Genomic DNA, 17,010 nt, shown 5'->3' with positions numbered 1-17,010 from the left:
GCCTCCCAAAGTGATGAGATTATAGGTGTGAGCCACTGCACCCAGCCTGTGAATAGAGTTTTTAAAACAAATATAGTAGTCATCTCTACATAGCATTCTTCAATTGATGAAGTACTTCACATAATCTGTATAACATAAAATCTCTTAGGAAAGTTGGATGTTTAAAATATAGGAATGAGTTGAACATGTTGTAGGCGGAAAAAGAAAGCTAGCATGGTGAATAGTTTCAAAGGTTGTTAAGAAAAATTCCAAGATTTATATATTCAAATATTTTTGTACACTTATTGCAGCGAATATTTAAAGTAGCCGAAGGACTAACTTTTGATTTGTATCTTCAGGAGTGGAAGTTTTGTTAACCTATCAAATTAAGAAATTATGATAACAATATCTTCTTTAGACACTGAGGCAAAAGCTAAAAATTATCTTTTTTTCTCAGTCCAAATGGTAATAGAATTACATAATGGTGCCTTGCTGAAAGTGCTATTTATTATCTGCAGCATTCTTTAGATGTTTTCTACAGGATTTTTCATGACATAGAAATCTCCATAAGGTTCACGTGCTTGTTTAGGGGTTCTGCGGTAGACTACTTTGTCAAAAATGATTATCCATACTAATTTCACCCCAGGCTCTTTGTCAATCTGTCCTTGCTAGATGCTCAGATACTCCATCTAATTTGAAGCTAGAGACATATGTAGAAGAATAATACTTACCAAAATGAAACAGGATGGATGCTTGGTAAAACTAATGCATTTGTTAGAGACAACATCAACTAGGGATGCTGCGGTTCTGTCTTTGTCTTAACAAGTTTATAGTGTTGTTGTTGAATAATATGTATTTGAAGATCATCCTAAGCCTCTGAGTAATCTTGGTACTCTGTATTTTTCACTTAACACTTCCATGATGCTTTCTTTTTCTTCATCATTTCTAGTGGCGATTAGACATGTTTGAATGGAGGGATCTAATGAAGAAAAATCACACCTCTAAAAGGCAGTGTATTAAAGATGTGAAGAGACAGAGGACTTTATAACAAACCGGTGATGTAAGTGGGTAAGCCATGGTCATGAATAAATTGAAATTGCCCTGAAATGTGCTTACTGAGTTTTATTTTCTGAGAAATTGGAAAAGATACATTCTTATTATAAATTATGAGTTACTGTCAAAATAACTCAGAGCATTGTTTTAATATAGTTTATCCTAAGACCATTAGAACATTTCTGAAAATTAATGGCGTTTATTTTGGTATGATTACCCTAAAATAGTAAAGGTTAACTGGAGTGACTTTGCCTTCCAGGAGACATTTGGTAATATGGAGACAATTTTTGGCTGTCACTATTTGGAAGGGGTACTAGAGGTATCTTGCAGGTAGAAGTCAGGGATCCTACTAACATCCTACCATGCACAGGACAGGCCCCACAAACAAAGCAAAATCAGTGAGAGTAACCTTTCCACTCTCAAAAGTATTATTGTTTGGATGACAGACTTTATGATCACTCTGCTGAAATGGAATAAATTTCTGGAAGGAGAAATAGTAAAAATAATTAGGGTTAGAAAACGTGAGCCAACAATCTTGCACCACCATTTGTGTGATACAGACTAAGTTCATTTCTCTGTGCTTTGGCTCCTAGCCAGCAGAATGGGCATAAATACTAATATTACTTCTTGGCATTGTTGTGAAAATCAAAGAAGATAATATGTGCATGAAAGAACTTTGACAATGATGAAGTGCCATGCAAATATACAGCTATTAATAAGAGAAAACTATGAAAGGATGACATTTTAAGGAATGTGTAGGAAGTTTTTCATAAATAGAAATCTTTCTTCAAACCAATATATCATTCACTCTAACCTTTGAATAAAGTATGTATGTGTTAATATTTCATGCTTATTAAATACTGGATTATATTTATAAAAAACTGAAATCAGGCCTATGGAACAGTTACCTTTGGAATGTCTGTTGAAGGATTTCAAGGTTAAATTCCTAGTCTCCTTAGCAAGCTGATCACAACCACTTTGTCTTCACTTAACAGCAACCCCAACTATATCATCTAGCTTTCTGGGGAAGTTGCAATTGCCCCTTCTCCTTCCTTCTTTTCCCTGTTCTCTTCTTATTCCTCCTCCTGCTTCTTTTTCTTCTTCCTGTGGTACTCTTTTCAATGTGAGGGACCCCTTTAGACAAGTCCATCCATTCCTTCAACTAACCATCTATCCAACCATTCATCCAGTACATCCTCACTGAGCATTTGCCATGTAAGTGTGTGTATATATATATACACACACACACATACATACCTATATATAGTCCATGCCCTAAGAAACTTATAGCTTAGAGAGAGAAGGGACAGATATCAATTACAAAATAATAAATATAAAAATACAATTGAAAAGAAGACACTTGCTTGAAAGTATAGTAAAACACTTCAGCTAGCTTTGAGGGAGACAAGTAGGTTTCACTAAAGGACTGAAATTTCATTTGAGATTTGAAGAATGATTAGCCAGGTAAAGGGGATAAAGTGGGGACGTAGGGTGAGGTGGTGCAGAGTTTCATAGGGAAGAACATTCTGGGCAGTCAAGATAGCATGTGCAAAGGCCCTGTTGGGTGACAGAACACAAGTTGTTCAAAGAACTGAAAGAAGTCAATTTAGCTGGAGCTCTAAGCAAGGCTGAGGGGGCTATGATGTGAGTCTGCAGGTGACAAAGAAACAAATGATGTAGAAACTTGTAGCCCACAGCAAAGGTTTCAGTCTTTTTTTCTGAGAACAATGAGAAATCCCTGAAAGTTTTAAAAGACAGTGACATGATTAGATTTGCATTTTGAAAAGATCGCTCTGGATGCAAAACAGTTGGGGATAAAAAGATGCTTGAAATCCATTGCTCTCAGCACATGCTTGACAGGAATTGTTACAAGCATTTGAATGTTCTCTTCTTTGTTCTTACGCAGGAAATCTCTCCAACATCTTCCTCTCTACTAAGACAATTCCATTACTTTCTTCAGGATCTAGTTAAGTACATTCACCATATTTACTTTAAAACTTACAATCTCTATTCATCATGTCCCCACTTTGAAATCTTTCTGCATTTGCAAGACACTTACAATGTGATAAAATTAATTTAATTCTCTGCTTTATATATTCTTTTCCAAAAGCAAACTTTGCTTCTTAAGGACAGGGGCCTGCATATGAGTCTCAGGACAAAAATGATTGCTTTAGATAAATTAATTTTCAGTGTTTGGTTCCTCCTACTATCAACAGCTGACTTGTCAAGTTCATAAATTGTATCTTTCACAAGCATTGTAAGAGTAAAATAATAATCTGAATATAAAGAAAGACATTGCAAATATTTTATTAGAGCATGTTTGTAATCAAGCCAATGTAATCAGTAGATACATAAAATTGGCACTGTCTAGTCTGAGTCTCTAACCTCTGTATAACATTTTGTGTGAAAGGACACTTCGTGTGTAACTACTCATAAAAATTGTCTCTATTAAGCATTTAAAAAGTTTGTATCTTGCACATGTGTTTGAGGAAAAAAGTTCTAATGACTACACTTAGATTGAAGAATGAAATAAATATTTCCAATATTAACAAACTTAGAATTCAAACTCAATTAAATATTAAGAGGATATGTTAAATTTTACCTGCTAATATTTAAATTGTATTAAAATCAATTAAATAACCAAACATAGACAGACAGTTTTATGAGGATTTTTACATTATAGGAATTGTGATTTAAAAAATTCTGAATAATTTCATAGATATATTCTGACTTTTTAAGACTCCTTAAGTAATATGAGTCAAAATGCAATCTTTTTCTTTTTTTCCACAGAGGGTTTAGCAGTGTTCTATTATATATCAAAGACACGAAGTTAAGAATACAAATGGATACTCTCTATCATGGTGCAAAAAATGTGCCAAACAACTGGAAATGTATAAGAAAATAAATTAAATTATGGCCAAGTGACCTATAGTCTTCATAAAACTTTAAGAATGCACATTAGGATGTTTAATTTTTTCTGGTACTACTGATGTATAATTTTTAATCTCTAAATTATATATAAACATTTTAAACATGTAGTAAATAAAATACTGTTCCTTTTCAGAAAATGACATACAAATACACATTATTTGAGATCAAATAAGGTAATACGGGTAAAGTACTAATCCAGTGCATGATCTAATCAACATTAATTTCCTTCTCACTCTTAAGAAAAAGAAGAATGCTTAGATCGGTTGTTGTAGCTGATACTAATAACAATTTCATGTAATAACGGCCTATTATTTAATCCATAAAAAATGTGCTTCATATTAAGAACTTGCTAGGGTTTGTTGGGGGGCAGATTAGAAAGGGTTTATTTGGGAATCAAAAACCTCAAGAAGCAAGTGATTAATATGCTTGAACCGAAGTTTTGCTCAAATCATCAAAAACAAAGGTATGATACTTAAATCTAGAAATGTATACACATCCTAGAAACTAAGGGTCTTCTTCAGGACATGATGGAGGAACTAACTTCTATAGGGAACAATTGGAAGATATGCCTTTGCCTGAGTTTCTAGCAACACAGGTAAAACAAACAAACAAACAAACAAAAAACGGTGGATATGGTCAAGTGCTTGACCTAAACAAAATTGTTGGATAAATTGTAACGTACTTGCTTTGTATGAAAAGTCATTCAGCTGGCCGGGCGCGGTGGCTCACGCCTGTAATCCCAACACTTTGGGAGGCCGAGGCGGGCGGATCACAAGGTCAGGAGATCGAGACCACGGTGAAACCCCGTCTCTACTAAAAATACAAAAAATTAGCCGGGCGCGGTTGTGGGTGCCTGTAGTCCCAGCTACTCGGGAGGCTGAGGCAGGAGAATGGCGTGAACCCGGGAGGCGGAGCTTGCAGTGAGCGGAGATCGCGCCACTGCACTCCAGCCTGGGCGACAGAGCGAGACTCCGTCTCAAAAAAAAAAAAAAAAAAAAAAAAAAGAAAAGTCATTCAGCTTGGAGAGACGTAGTGAAAGAAGAGATTTGAACTAAAGTCTAAGACTTGGTTTCAGGCACAAAGTGTGATTACAGATGATTAGGATATATGCTCTAAAGAGTTACCTGAGGACAAAACTAAGAGAGGATCTAAGAGGAATGACTGAGAATGAGAAATGGTATCTTAAAAGAGGCACAATTTAACTTTGTGCCTCTCAAAACAGAGCAATTTGGTATCATTTTCTTCCTTGGGTTTGTGTAGGTAAGGCACTACATTGTTGGTGTGGTATTTATCTTTGTTCATTGCATTCTTCTCAAAAAGACAATCAACTGAGTAGTGATAGGAAACAGAACTCCAGAAGATTAGCTGTAGCTCATTAAAAAGTGAATCAGAGTTTTAATTGATCTTAAACTGATGGTTAATTTTTTCAAACAACAAAAATAATTAAATGCATTTCCTCAAGTATTTGTTAGTTTCGTAACAATCAGGGTACAGACAGTAAATAGAGCTTGCCCTGAAATGTGCTGGGATATGGCCCTGAATTAAGACTTTCAACTTAAAAAGAAAAACAAAAATGTCAGAAAATTCCCATATCAAAGTAAGCAAGCAGAATGGAGGCACTAAGGAAAACAAAAAGACAAGTGGAAAATACACCAACGTCTGTTGAAAAGCACTTCCTTTATTTCCTTTCTTTAAAATATAGAAAGTTGGATGGGACCAATGTAAATAAAAATTATATTCCTATCTGATAGTGATTTTTTGTAGTTAAATATCAGGCACTTATGCAAAACATCTTTTGCTTTTTTCCCTCAAGACTATTACCTCTAACGTCTCCCACATTTTAATGAATTCCATACCTTCCCAAATAGTTTTAATTGTGTTATATCATGTGATAATATTCACAATATTCTTAACACTCTTCTAGCTTGACTTCTCTATACTTTTAACTTGCTTCTTTTGTATGCTTCTTCAGCTTTATATTTGTGGTCATGACACAGGTAAGATTATACATTAAACTATGTAATCTAGATCCTGATAGGTGCCATGAAAAAAATTAACACAGAGTAATGGAATAGACAGTGAAAGAATGAGAAAGGTGACTATTCTATTTTAGATAGGCTAGTCAGTAACAGCCTCTCATTGCAGGTAAATTTTGAGCACAGCACACTCAATAAAGTAGGGAACAAATAATTACCAAAGACCTGTTGTCTGAACAGAGGGAATAGCAAATACAAAGCCTCTGAAGTAAGAACAATCTTGGAATGTCTGAGGCATTATCAAGGCAGCCAGCATAACTAGAGTGGTTCAAGAAGGGAGAGAGAATAAGGAGATAGAATTGAAGATGTGGCAGTGTAGGGCATTGTAGGTATGGTATAGAATGTGAATCTTATTCTGTATGAGAAAGGCATTAGAGGTTTAAAGGAGGTTAAGAACATAATCTGATCTATGTTTTTAAAAGACACTCTGGCAAGAGTAAAAAGAAGTGGACCAACAAGGGAGTTATTTCAGTGCTCCTGAGATACAATAGTGGCCTGTATGAGATGGCCTTTAGCACACATATAAAAGGAGATTGCATTTGGAATATATTTGAGATATATTGACAAGTGAACTTGATGATCGAGGAAGTTAAGAATCAAAGTTGTTGTAGTTGTTGTTGTTGTTGTTGTTGTTGTTGTTGTTTTTAAAAAAAATGGATAAAATGGGGGTTCCCTTTATTGTAATGAGGAAGCTTGGGAGTGGAGAAGGCTGAGGGTGTGGAAAATCATGGGTTTTGTTCTGGCCATATGAAACTGAAATGCCTTTTGAGTATCCATGAGAAGATGCTGTACAATGAGTTTGATACATGAATCTAGAGAGAACAGGAAATATAAATTGAGGAATCATTACTATATTAACTGTATTTTTTTCCTAAGGTAGAGAAACATATAAATAATTATCTGATTTTTATTTTTATCTACACATTAATTATAAAATATTTTTTCCAAGTTTTTAATTTTATTTCAGACTTCACTGTTTCCCTTTCTGTGAAAAAACTACATTGTTTCTTGAATGTTAGAAAGAAATCTGATTATTATGCATGATTATATAGGCATAATATACAAAATCTTTAAGTAGATTTTTTAAATGTGAATTATATTCCTTTCCCAGTTCTAAAAATTTACTTTCTTTTGCTATTTTCTATCCCTTCTCCTCCAAAACACAGGAAATGAGGAAAATGCATTAGGCTCTCAAATCAAATGCCGTAAGTATAACAAGCGAAGTTATTTTTTGCATAGGATAGTGTTTCCTGGAAGACAGACGCTATCTCAAGTCAAATAAAGTTAAATCTGATGCATATTTATTATTTGCCTGGCTGTGTTAGGATTGGTGGAGGTAATAAGTATTGCAAAGTCGCCTTGATCTCAAATTTATAAATTTATAGAGAAAATAAGATACCTATATATAAAACAATATAAGGATGAAAAAATATGAATTATAAATATAAAATCACTCTAATTGGTTAAAGAAGAGGTAGAAACAACAGTGTTTTTGGGTTTTGAGCAATAAAACAATTTCCAGATATATGAACAATAACATGAGATCCATGTCTGAGCATGACTTACCAAGTGGTTGGCCAGCGATGACTCTGGCATTTTCTCCAGCCACTGCAGCTCTTGCATGTCGCTCACTCATGTACTGTACAAATGCATAACCTTTGTGAACGGAACATCCAACTATTTTTCCATACTTTGAAAAAATGGCTTCAATGTCAACTTTCTTGACAATTGCCGTATTTAGATTGCCAATGAAAACACGGGAGTTGATGGACTTGGGGTCATTCTTATTGGTGACATTGCTGGTCTGTGTTTTGCCAGTCATGATTGGCTCTCCTTGCTTTAATCCTTAAACAAACAAACAAAACAAATAATCAAAAGCTAAATCATTAGATTGAATGGGTATCACTGGCTTTTTAACAGTTTTTCAATATTACACTCAGGAAAACTCCAATCCCTAAGTATTAATAATTTTCTTGAGAAGAAAATTAATATATTTAGTAATATAAAAGGTAAATATTGCATTGCTAAATACAGTAGAAAAAACTTATAATGACAACATACAGTTATAAAAATTCTTGATTTGTTAATGACTGAACATTTTGCAGTCGTTTTTATATTTAAGTCTATCTATTTTGCAAAAGAAAGTTTGAGGAAAATCTGCCTTATTCTATCAACAGCAACCAAAAGTCCAATACGGCTAAGGTCTGATGATAGATGTATTACAGAAATGTAACCTCCATCTTCTGTTTGAGTACATGCATTTTTATTTTTTATATTTCTATAATAGGTAGACATATTGTCTATTTCAATATCAGAACCCTTCTGTCAGAAACAACAGTTTTCTCCATTAAAGGCTGTGGAAAAGAAAAAATGGTATTAGAAATTTAATTTGAAAATTTAACATAAGAAAACCATAATTTTAAAAATAAGCAACTTAGCCAGAATACTATATATGCTATTTATTTGAACCAATAGCACATGTCAGTTTCATAAAAACACAAAACAAAACATATGAGCCAATGTTCATCAATGATCAGCAAATTAGGAGATTAGGTAACTGTTGAAATGTTATTCTTAACTTCACTTTCTAATTCACTTAACTAAGGGCTCCTATGTTGCCTAAAGATTGCTAGTATTTTTCAAAATCATTTTGTGAGGTTGGTAGAATATTTGTGTCTAATTAAATTCAACAAAACTTTTATTTCTAAGTATTCCAGCACATACAGATTTTTAAGGCCTTGAAAATTCTTTTCTTCCTTCCTTCCTTCCTTCCTTCCTTCCTTCCTTCCTTCCTTCCTTCCTTCCTTCCTTCCTTCCTTCCTTCCCTCCCTCCCTCCCTCCCTCCTTCCTTCCTTCCTTCCTTCCTCAACATTTGCTAACAACCTATTTTTTGTCATGCATCATTTACAGTACCTATTATAGACAACATTAAGGCTAAACTAAAATTTCAACACGGTTACAGTCTCTGAATTGATGATCATTGTTGAACATTAGCTAATTGATACCGTTTGTCAGTGACAACTATATTTTTATATGAAGTCTCTCTTAAAATATTACAGCTATAAAAATAAGTGCATCTGATTTTAAGAATCATTTAAAATGATATTTCTAAATTAAACATTAAGGCGGTGGAAGTCTTTAAGGCATGTAAATTGGATATGCTTGAAAATGTACTTATGCATTTAAACCAGGTACTCTTGAAATCAAGAGCAACAAAGTAACATAAAATGTTTCAAATTAAGTTGTTCAATATTACCTCTGGGATTTTTAAAGCTTTACTTCATATTGGACAGCCAACATTAGAAATATCTCCTTATAATGAAGATCAGTTTCACAAACAAAACATTCAGTTATTCACATAAAAATTAAGAGTAAAACATCATTAGAAACAAAGATTATAACACTGCCGTGTATTGATTCAGATTAGCTACATTTAAGTGGTACCTGTACAAATTATTCAAAGTAGAGTTGAAAAAAGGAAAGTTGATATTTTTTTTATCTTGAAATTTGAGCTATTGCATATCTCAAGACAAATGCTCTGAGAATTAATTGAAACAAGAAAAATCAAGGTAGGTAATCTAGAGTCAGTTTCCTTTCTTACCATTCCAGGTCAACATCAGTAATACAATCCATAGAAAGCATACTATTTTGTTTGTGCTCTCATGTGACACATACTTTTAGAAACACCATAGAGTTATTTTTAAGGGTAAACAATTCTTATGGTTGACATTTTATTTCCTGGACAGATATACATTGGTTAAAATGCAAATATAAGAATTTCTAGAATAGATCAGACCTGTGGTTTACAGAGCCCGGTGGTCTGCCATTGATAGTAACCCTTGGTTAAATTTAATTTGAAGGTACAGTTGTACTCTGAATGCTCACTGTGAATGTCAACATGCTATCTTGGAGTCTGCTCTGTTCTTTTAGTCTGTGTGGATGACACTCATACCTGTACCTCCAAACTTACAACTGTGTAATTCTAATTAATAACTCTTACCTACCTTAAAATCTATACATATCTATGTATCTAATTTTTTTCACAACCACTGACTTGCTAGTTTCTATCAGTGTTTATAATTGTATATAAGTGTTTATCATTTTAAATGAGTCTATCTTGGTATATAAGTTTTGTTGTAGTATTACATTCTGTCATTTCAACATTCTCTAAAAGTTAGGCCTCAATTCATAGTTTAATATCTTTTCTATTACAGAAACTTTTAAATCAGTTGAAGAAAGACTTCTACTTTCAGCGATGATGGAGTAACAGTGACTAAATTAACCCTCCTGGTTCAAAGAAATAGAAAACCAGGGAAACACAGATGAAGCAACTGTTTTTCAGACATTAAATACAGGCAGTACAGAGCCATTACATCTGAGAAAGAAGAGACAAACAAGTAAAACTTAGGAGAGCCAAGCTTTCTGCCTGGAAAACATATTTCAGGTTTAGAGCAGTGTCCGTGGGGTAGGGAGGATCTCACAAACTGAGAAAGTGACCTACTGAGTTGAGGAGATACAGACCAGAGTTCAGAGCATCTGGGGCAGTTGGAATTTGTGTGACAGGTTTCTTGAGACAGAAGAGCTACACAGAAAAAGAACTCTAGAAATCTGCTTTAAAGTCCTTTGAACCTATGCTGATTTCTAAGTCATATATGCAAAGGGTACAGTTTCATGAGGCTGGGCAAGAAGTTATTGCAAATTTGTGGACTGAATGATTCCAATAACTGCAAAAGGCCAAGAATCATTCATGTTCCTACCAGCAGCAGTGGAGAGGCCAAATTGACTATCTGGAGAATTAAATTTAGGCATCAGAAGGGTGGGCCTTAGTAATGGGATTAAAGATTCCAACAGGTAAAGGTATTCTGTGACCACGCTAGCGAAAGCTGAAAACAAGGCTTAAGATGATCAAACTAAAGCAGAAACAAGTCAAAAGTCTATCAAAGAAAAGTATAACACTTCTTTAAAATCAATAATAGGGCCAGGTGTGGTAGTTCATGCCTGTAATCCCTGCACTTTGGGAGGCTGAAGTGGGCGGATGGCTTGAGGTCAGGAGTCTGAGACCAGCCTGGCCAACATGATAAAACCCCATCTCTACTAAAATACAAAAAACCCCAAAAAACGAACAAACAAACAAACAAAAAACAGCCAAGTGTGGTGGCACACATCTGTAAATCTCAACTACTTGGAAAGCTGAGGCAGAAGAATCACTTGAAGTTGGGAGTCAGAGGTTGCAGTGAGCAGAAAGCACCCCACTGCACTCCAGTAACAAAGTGAAGCTCCATCTCACAAAAAAAAAAAAAGGAAAAAATAGAACTCAGACATTCAATCACATAAAATACACTATTTTCACCATCATGCAAAACCTCCTACAGATCTTAAGAATTAAAATATGACCCATGACCAGAAGAGACATTAAAGATTTTAAAAATGAATCAAATGGGACTTTTAAAGATAAAAACTATAATATCTAACAATTTTTTTAAAAATCACTGAATGGTGATGAAACTTCAGAAGAACAAATTTGTGAATTAGAAGTTGTAGAAATAGAGAATATGTAAAATGTAGTATAGAGATAAAACACTGAAAAAATATACAGAGCCTCAGTGAGTTAATATTGAACTCTGTCAAGCTGTTAAACACATAAATCTGGAGTCCCAGAGGGGCTGGTAGAAAAATATTCAAGAAAATTAATGACCAAAATATTCCACATTTGATAAAAATGATAATCCCACAGATACAATAATTTCAATGAACCTCAAGCAGAATAAATATGTATAAAACCACACCAGACACATCATAATAAAATTACTGAAAACCGGTGATAAAAAGAAAAATTAGAGAGCTGTCAGGCATTGGAAAAAATACCTACATTTTGACACAAAAATGGTTTATAACAGTCAAAAAAATGTTACAACTATAAAACAAATGACAAGGGAAAATGAATTTTTCAGTGCAAACAAACTGTCTCTTTGTTTTTAATTTAGAAGTCTGGATGGAGCTCATGTAAAGTGTCTATCTATGAAAGCTGCTGTAAAATAAAAGATAAACTGTAAACTACTGTTGCTGTTATTCCAAAGAATTTTCTATGAAGGTAGAAACATTCCGTATCTACAGTATCCAAAAAGTTAGTCAATAACCACATGCGACTTTTGAACCCTTGAAATCTGGCTAGTATGATTAAAAAACTGTATTTTTAATTTCACTTAGTTAAAATTGAGGCCACATTTTAATGAATTGCTTTACCCCAAAAAGCTAACAGGGCTCTTGCCTTGGAAAGATACAGGATGAAAGTAAATCAGAAATATATCTAGCTATTGATGTTTCATTCAAACCTAGAGAACGGCTATGTTTTTGGTCCTGAAAACTTAGGAAAGATATGATAATGTAGCTGTATTTCAGAAGAATAAAAAGTTCAAGTATCTGTCATATGATAACTAATTTAAAAGATTAAGGGTTTTCATTCCGGAAATATCAGATTGAGGTGGTAAGTGCTCTGTAACATTATAAAGAATGTTATCAGAATAAATAAAGTCTTTTAATTTGTATTCGAGAGATTTTTACCTTTGAATCCATATATGATACATTTATTATAAATTAAAGGCAGCTCAAAAATGTGCTTTAGATAAAATGTTTTTTTGGAGCAGACAAAATCACTAGCCAATAAACTCTACCATTCTGCTGATTTAGTGGTCTTGAATTTCCGTCTAAATTACAGAGTCACTAAGACACTTACACTGATCAAAAAATTAAAAACAACAACAGACAAAAAAAAAAAAAAAAAAAAACCACCACCACCAAGTAATATGGATTGTCCCTGTGTCCCCACCCAAATCTCAACTTGAATTGTAATAATCCCTATGTATTGTGGGAGGGACCCAGTGGGAGGTAATTGAATCATGGGAGTGGGTTTTTTTCCCATGCTGTTCTCATGAGAGTGAATAAGTCACATGAGAGCTGATGGTTTTATAAAGGTAAGTTCCTCTGCACATGCCCTCTTGCCTTCCGCCATATAAGACATACATTTGCTCTTCCTTCGCCTTCCGCCATGATTGTGAGGCCTCCGCAGCCATGTGGAACTGTGAGTCCGTTAAACCTCTTTTCTTTATCAATTCCAGTCTTAGGTATGTCTTTATTAGCAGTATGAGAATGGACTAACACAGTAAATTGGTGCTGGGAGTGGCATGCTGCTGTAAAGATAACCAAAATGGGAGGCATCTTTGGCATTTTGCCTGCCACCATGTAAGATGTACCTTTGCTCCTCATTAGCCTTCTGTCAAGATTGTGAGGCCTCCCCATTCATGTGTAACTATGCATCCATTGAACTTCTTTCTTTTATAAATTACCCAGTCTGCCATTCCGGCTAACATGGTGAAACCCCATCTCTACTGAAAATACAAAAAATTAGCCGGGCATGGTGGTGGGCACCTGTAGTCCCAGCTACTCAGGAGACTGAGGCAGGAGAATGGCGTGAACCCAGGAGACAGAGCTTGCATTGAGCCAAGATCACACCACTGCGCTCCCGCCTGGGTGAAAGAGTGAGAATCCATGTCAAAAAATAAAAATAAAAAATAAAAATAACCCAGTCTCAGGTATGTCTATTAGCAGCATGAGAATGGACTAATACATCAGGTATTCACAAGAGTCTGCCAACAATATTAATATATACAATATTCAAAAACCAAGGAAAGGATGAAAGAGAGGCAGAAATGACTAAGAAAGAATGGATCATATACTAAAAGTTATTTGCTGAAGTCTAGAGCTATTACTCAAGTAAGTACTATAATACAAGATAAACCATGGAAAATGCTGCAATAAATACAAACTAAAGTTGTCACTTTTGGAAAAGAGAGAAAGTGATCATACCCAGTTGAAAATATCAGAGAAAACCTCTTAAAGTAAGTGGTATTTGAATTAAACAATACTATAAAAATTCAACAGGCATACAGTAAATATCTCAGCATGCACAAGAAGACAGTTGTTTTCCAAATATTTTAAACTCATCCCTGGAACTTTTTTCATTAAACAGGTTAGTATAAAATTGTTCATATTCAGAATTAGAATAAAGGAAAAAGTGAACTGAAATAAACTAACAAATTTAAGCATCTCTTCCTGGACAAAATAAAGAATACCAAGAAAATTCTGAATTCATTCTTCAAAAACCACCCATGATTTAGAATATGTAACTTATATCCACCAGAGCAGTGACAATTCTTCAATAGATCTTTAAAAAAAACTATTTCTTACAAGTTAAGATACTATTTATAAAACAATTTTGTGGAAAATTTTCTGATTTTTCCTTTCGCTGTGAAGAAGTTATCATAGTATATTTAGTGATGTCTATGTCATATATGTAGTTAAATATCACAATTATGTTTAAGATTCCATTATTTAAGCCTCAAACTGCTTTCTGAAATAAATCAACATACTGATTTATAAAAGTAAAGATTCATTGAATATGTAAATAATAAGATGATATATACATTTAATGAAAAAAGAATATAATCCCAACCTGAAGATGTTTACAATTTATATCTTGTTGTATTTTTTATCTCTAGTATCTAGAGAAAAGCTATAAACTAGAAAAAAGTTAACATAATCTACATACCAAGTATCATTATTTATTACTTGAATGCTTATTTAATTATGCTGTTAAATATTTACATTGGCTGTAGCCTAAATAGTTGCATAGTAATAAGGCTAAGCCATCACTTTCTTTGTATGCTTGATAGGCATTTAGCTTGTTTCCATTATTCTCAGGTCACAAAAATATCTGAGATGAACACTGACACATTTAATAAGCATAAATTTCCAGTACAGTATTGACATTCCTGGGTCAAACAAAACGGATGATGTTAGTTATCAATCCCCAACTACTTTCCAGAAAAGTCACACACTTTTCTTCTCCCACTAGGACGTAATATGGTGCCTGTTTTTGCATACTCAAAGCGGTTTTGATAACTGCCAGCTCTTCCCTAAGTAACTCCACTCAAAACTGTTTTCTGATTCATTAAGTTAAATGGAAGAATGAATAGGCCATAAGCCAAATAAAAGGATACCCTGATCTATAATAGTAATGAAGTTCAAGAGTTTAGCAAGGCTGCTGCTAATAATAGAAATATCATAATTTCTTTGTACTTAGGGAAAATGGAATTAGCGTTGGAGCTTCCCAGATCTCACTAGAGAAAGTCATTATTATTGAAAAATATTTTAAAAATTATTCTGTTTTCCTTTGTTAAATCTTCAGATTATATCTTAACATATTGGTGTTATAATAATAAGTGCTCAATGATTACTTAAAAATCTAAAGTTGATTATAAATTTAAAATTCTATATATAAGCTCTTGATCTTTCTGCAGTTTTTCTATCTTTGTATTTCAATTCAATTACTACAACTCTGGATAACAGTCACAGTGGAAGTGAAATGTCCTACTCAAAGTCTTTGAAAACTAATTACATTCACATAACTTTTTCTTTCCAATTTTTTAAAAACTATGCTCCTTAGACACCGAGTATAGTATTTTGTCAATAGCACCAGGAATCTAGAAATTCAGTTTCCATTTTCCTTTCTATCTTTAATTTTGTGTATAAAGAATTAAAGATATAAAATATTTTATTAAGAACCCACTGAAAATAGAGGTCACATGATCAATGTCACAGTAAATTGATCAATGTGAGAGATTTTATAAAGAAAAATAGCTTAAAATACCACTAACTGGAATCTAGAAATATTTCAAAAATTAGGCAAATGATAGTATTTCATTCAACAGCTCATCAAAATTTAATAAAATTATTGTAACAACATAAAATTGAAATTACTGTAGAATAATGGGAATGCATTAATTTTTGTTAGAGCAAATAATGTTAGCTAAAATATCTTAATAGCAGAAACTAGGTTTGAATAGAACAATTAGGTACTAAGAAATAAGTGTTTTCATTTGGAGATTGAGATTAAGTAATTGGAAAGCAAAAATAATATATAATTGTAGATAATACAACAACTATAGTTATAAAAAGTTAATAATTTATTGGTTATTTTAACTACAAAATTGGAAATCAATGGATATTGGTAAGTCAACATTTAAAACTTAGTTGAGAATTTGGAATATTAATAAATTTCCATGTTAAACAATAATTGTTAAATATAAATTAAATGACATTTTGTAAATAAAGAGTAATAATAAGTGGTAAACTATCTCTTGGGGAACATTTAATGAAGTGCTGAAGATCCAAATGTAATTTGGCAGAGGGTTATAGTCTATAAGGAACCATCACCTTGGTTCATAAGGGGGTTAAACACATTCATGCAGATGGAAGAACACAACTGGCTGGGTCAGGCCACAAATAGAGAATAAATAACCAGTGGAACAAATAACCAGTGGAACTCCTTTCTCTGTTGATGTATTAGTCTGCTCAGATTACCATTTTAAAAATGCCATACTAAGTAGCTTAAATAACAGAAGTTTATTTCTCATAGTTTTTGAGGCTGGGAAGTCCCAGATCAAGCTGATCACCAATTTGGGTTCTGGTGAGAGCTCTCTTTCTGACTTGCAGATAACTGCCATATCACTGTGTCTGACATGTAAGAGAGAAAGAGCTCTGGCCTCTCTTGTACTTCTTATAAGGGCACAATTCCTATTATGGGATCTTCATGCTCATGACCTCATCTAAACCAAATTACCTACCAATGTCCCCACCTTCAAATGTCATCACATTGGGGGTTAGGGCCTAAATATATGAATTTTGAGAAGACATATTTCAGTCCACAGCAATTCATATTACCCAATAGTAAGAACTCACTTTTTGTTTTGAAGTTTTGGGGAAATGGAATAAGGTCCCTCTGAGCCATAAGAGGTGTGTGATTGTTGCTAATTATTCTGTGAGGGCTCATGTAAACCAGTGGTCCCCAACCTGTTTGGCAACAGGGACTGATTTCATGGAAGACAATTTTTTCATAGGATGCAGGTGGTGGGACAGGGGTGAGAGATGGTGAGGTGGTTTCAGGATGAAACCG

The 17,010-nt window shown here is 33.7% G+C and overlaps 1 protein-coding gene across 18 annotated transcripts in view; it reads right to left on the bottom strand.

Annotated features, from left to right (window-relative positions):
* The window catches only part of RALYL (RALY RNA binding protein like), a 736,337-nt gene that overhangs the window by 369,799 nt on the left and 349,528 nt on the right, over window positions 1-17,010 (bottom strand). For all 18 annotated transcript variants that reach the window (XM_045399163.2, XM_045399161.2, XM_065519414.1 and 15 more), the window contains one exon: window positions 7,566-7,844. In XM_045399163.2, coding sequence (XP_045255098.1) covers window positions 7,566-7,821 — 256 coding nt within the window. In that variant the 5' untranslated portion in view covers window positions 7,822-7,844. The remainder of the gene's footprint in view (window positions 1-7,565; window positions 7,845-17,010) is intronic.

This window comes from Macaca fascicularis, chromosome 8 (assembly GCF_037993035.2).
Source record: "Macaca fascicularis isolate 582-1 chromosome 8, T2T-MFA8v1.1".
NCBI classification, from domain to species: domain Eukaryota; kingdom Metazoa; phylum Chordata; class Mammalia; order Primates; family Cercopithecidae; genus Macaca; species Macaca fascicularis.
Note: the sequence above shows the minus strand (reverse complement) of the source record. Positions and strands in the feature narration are given on the sequence as shown.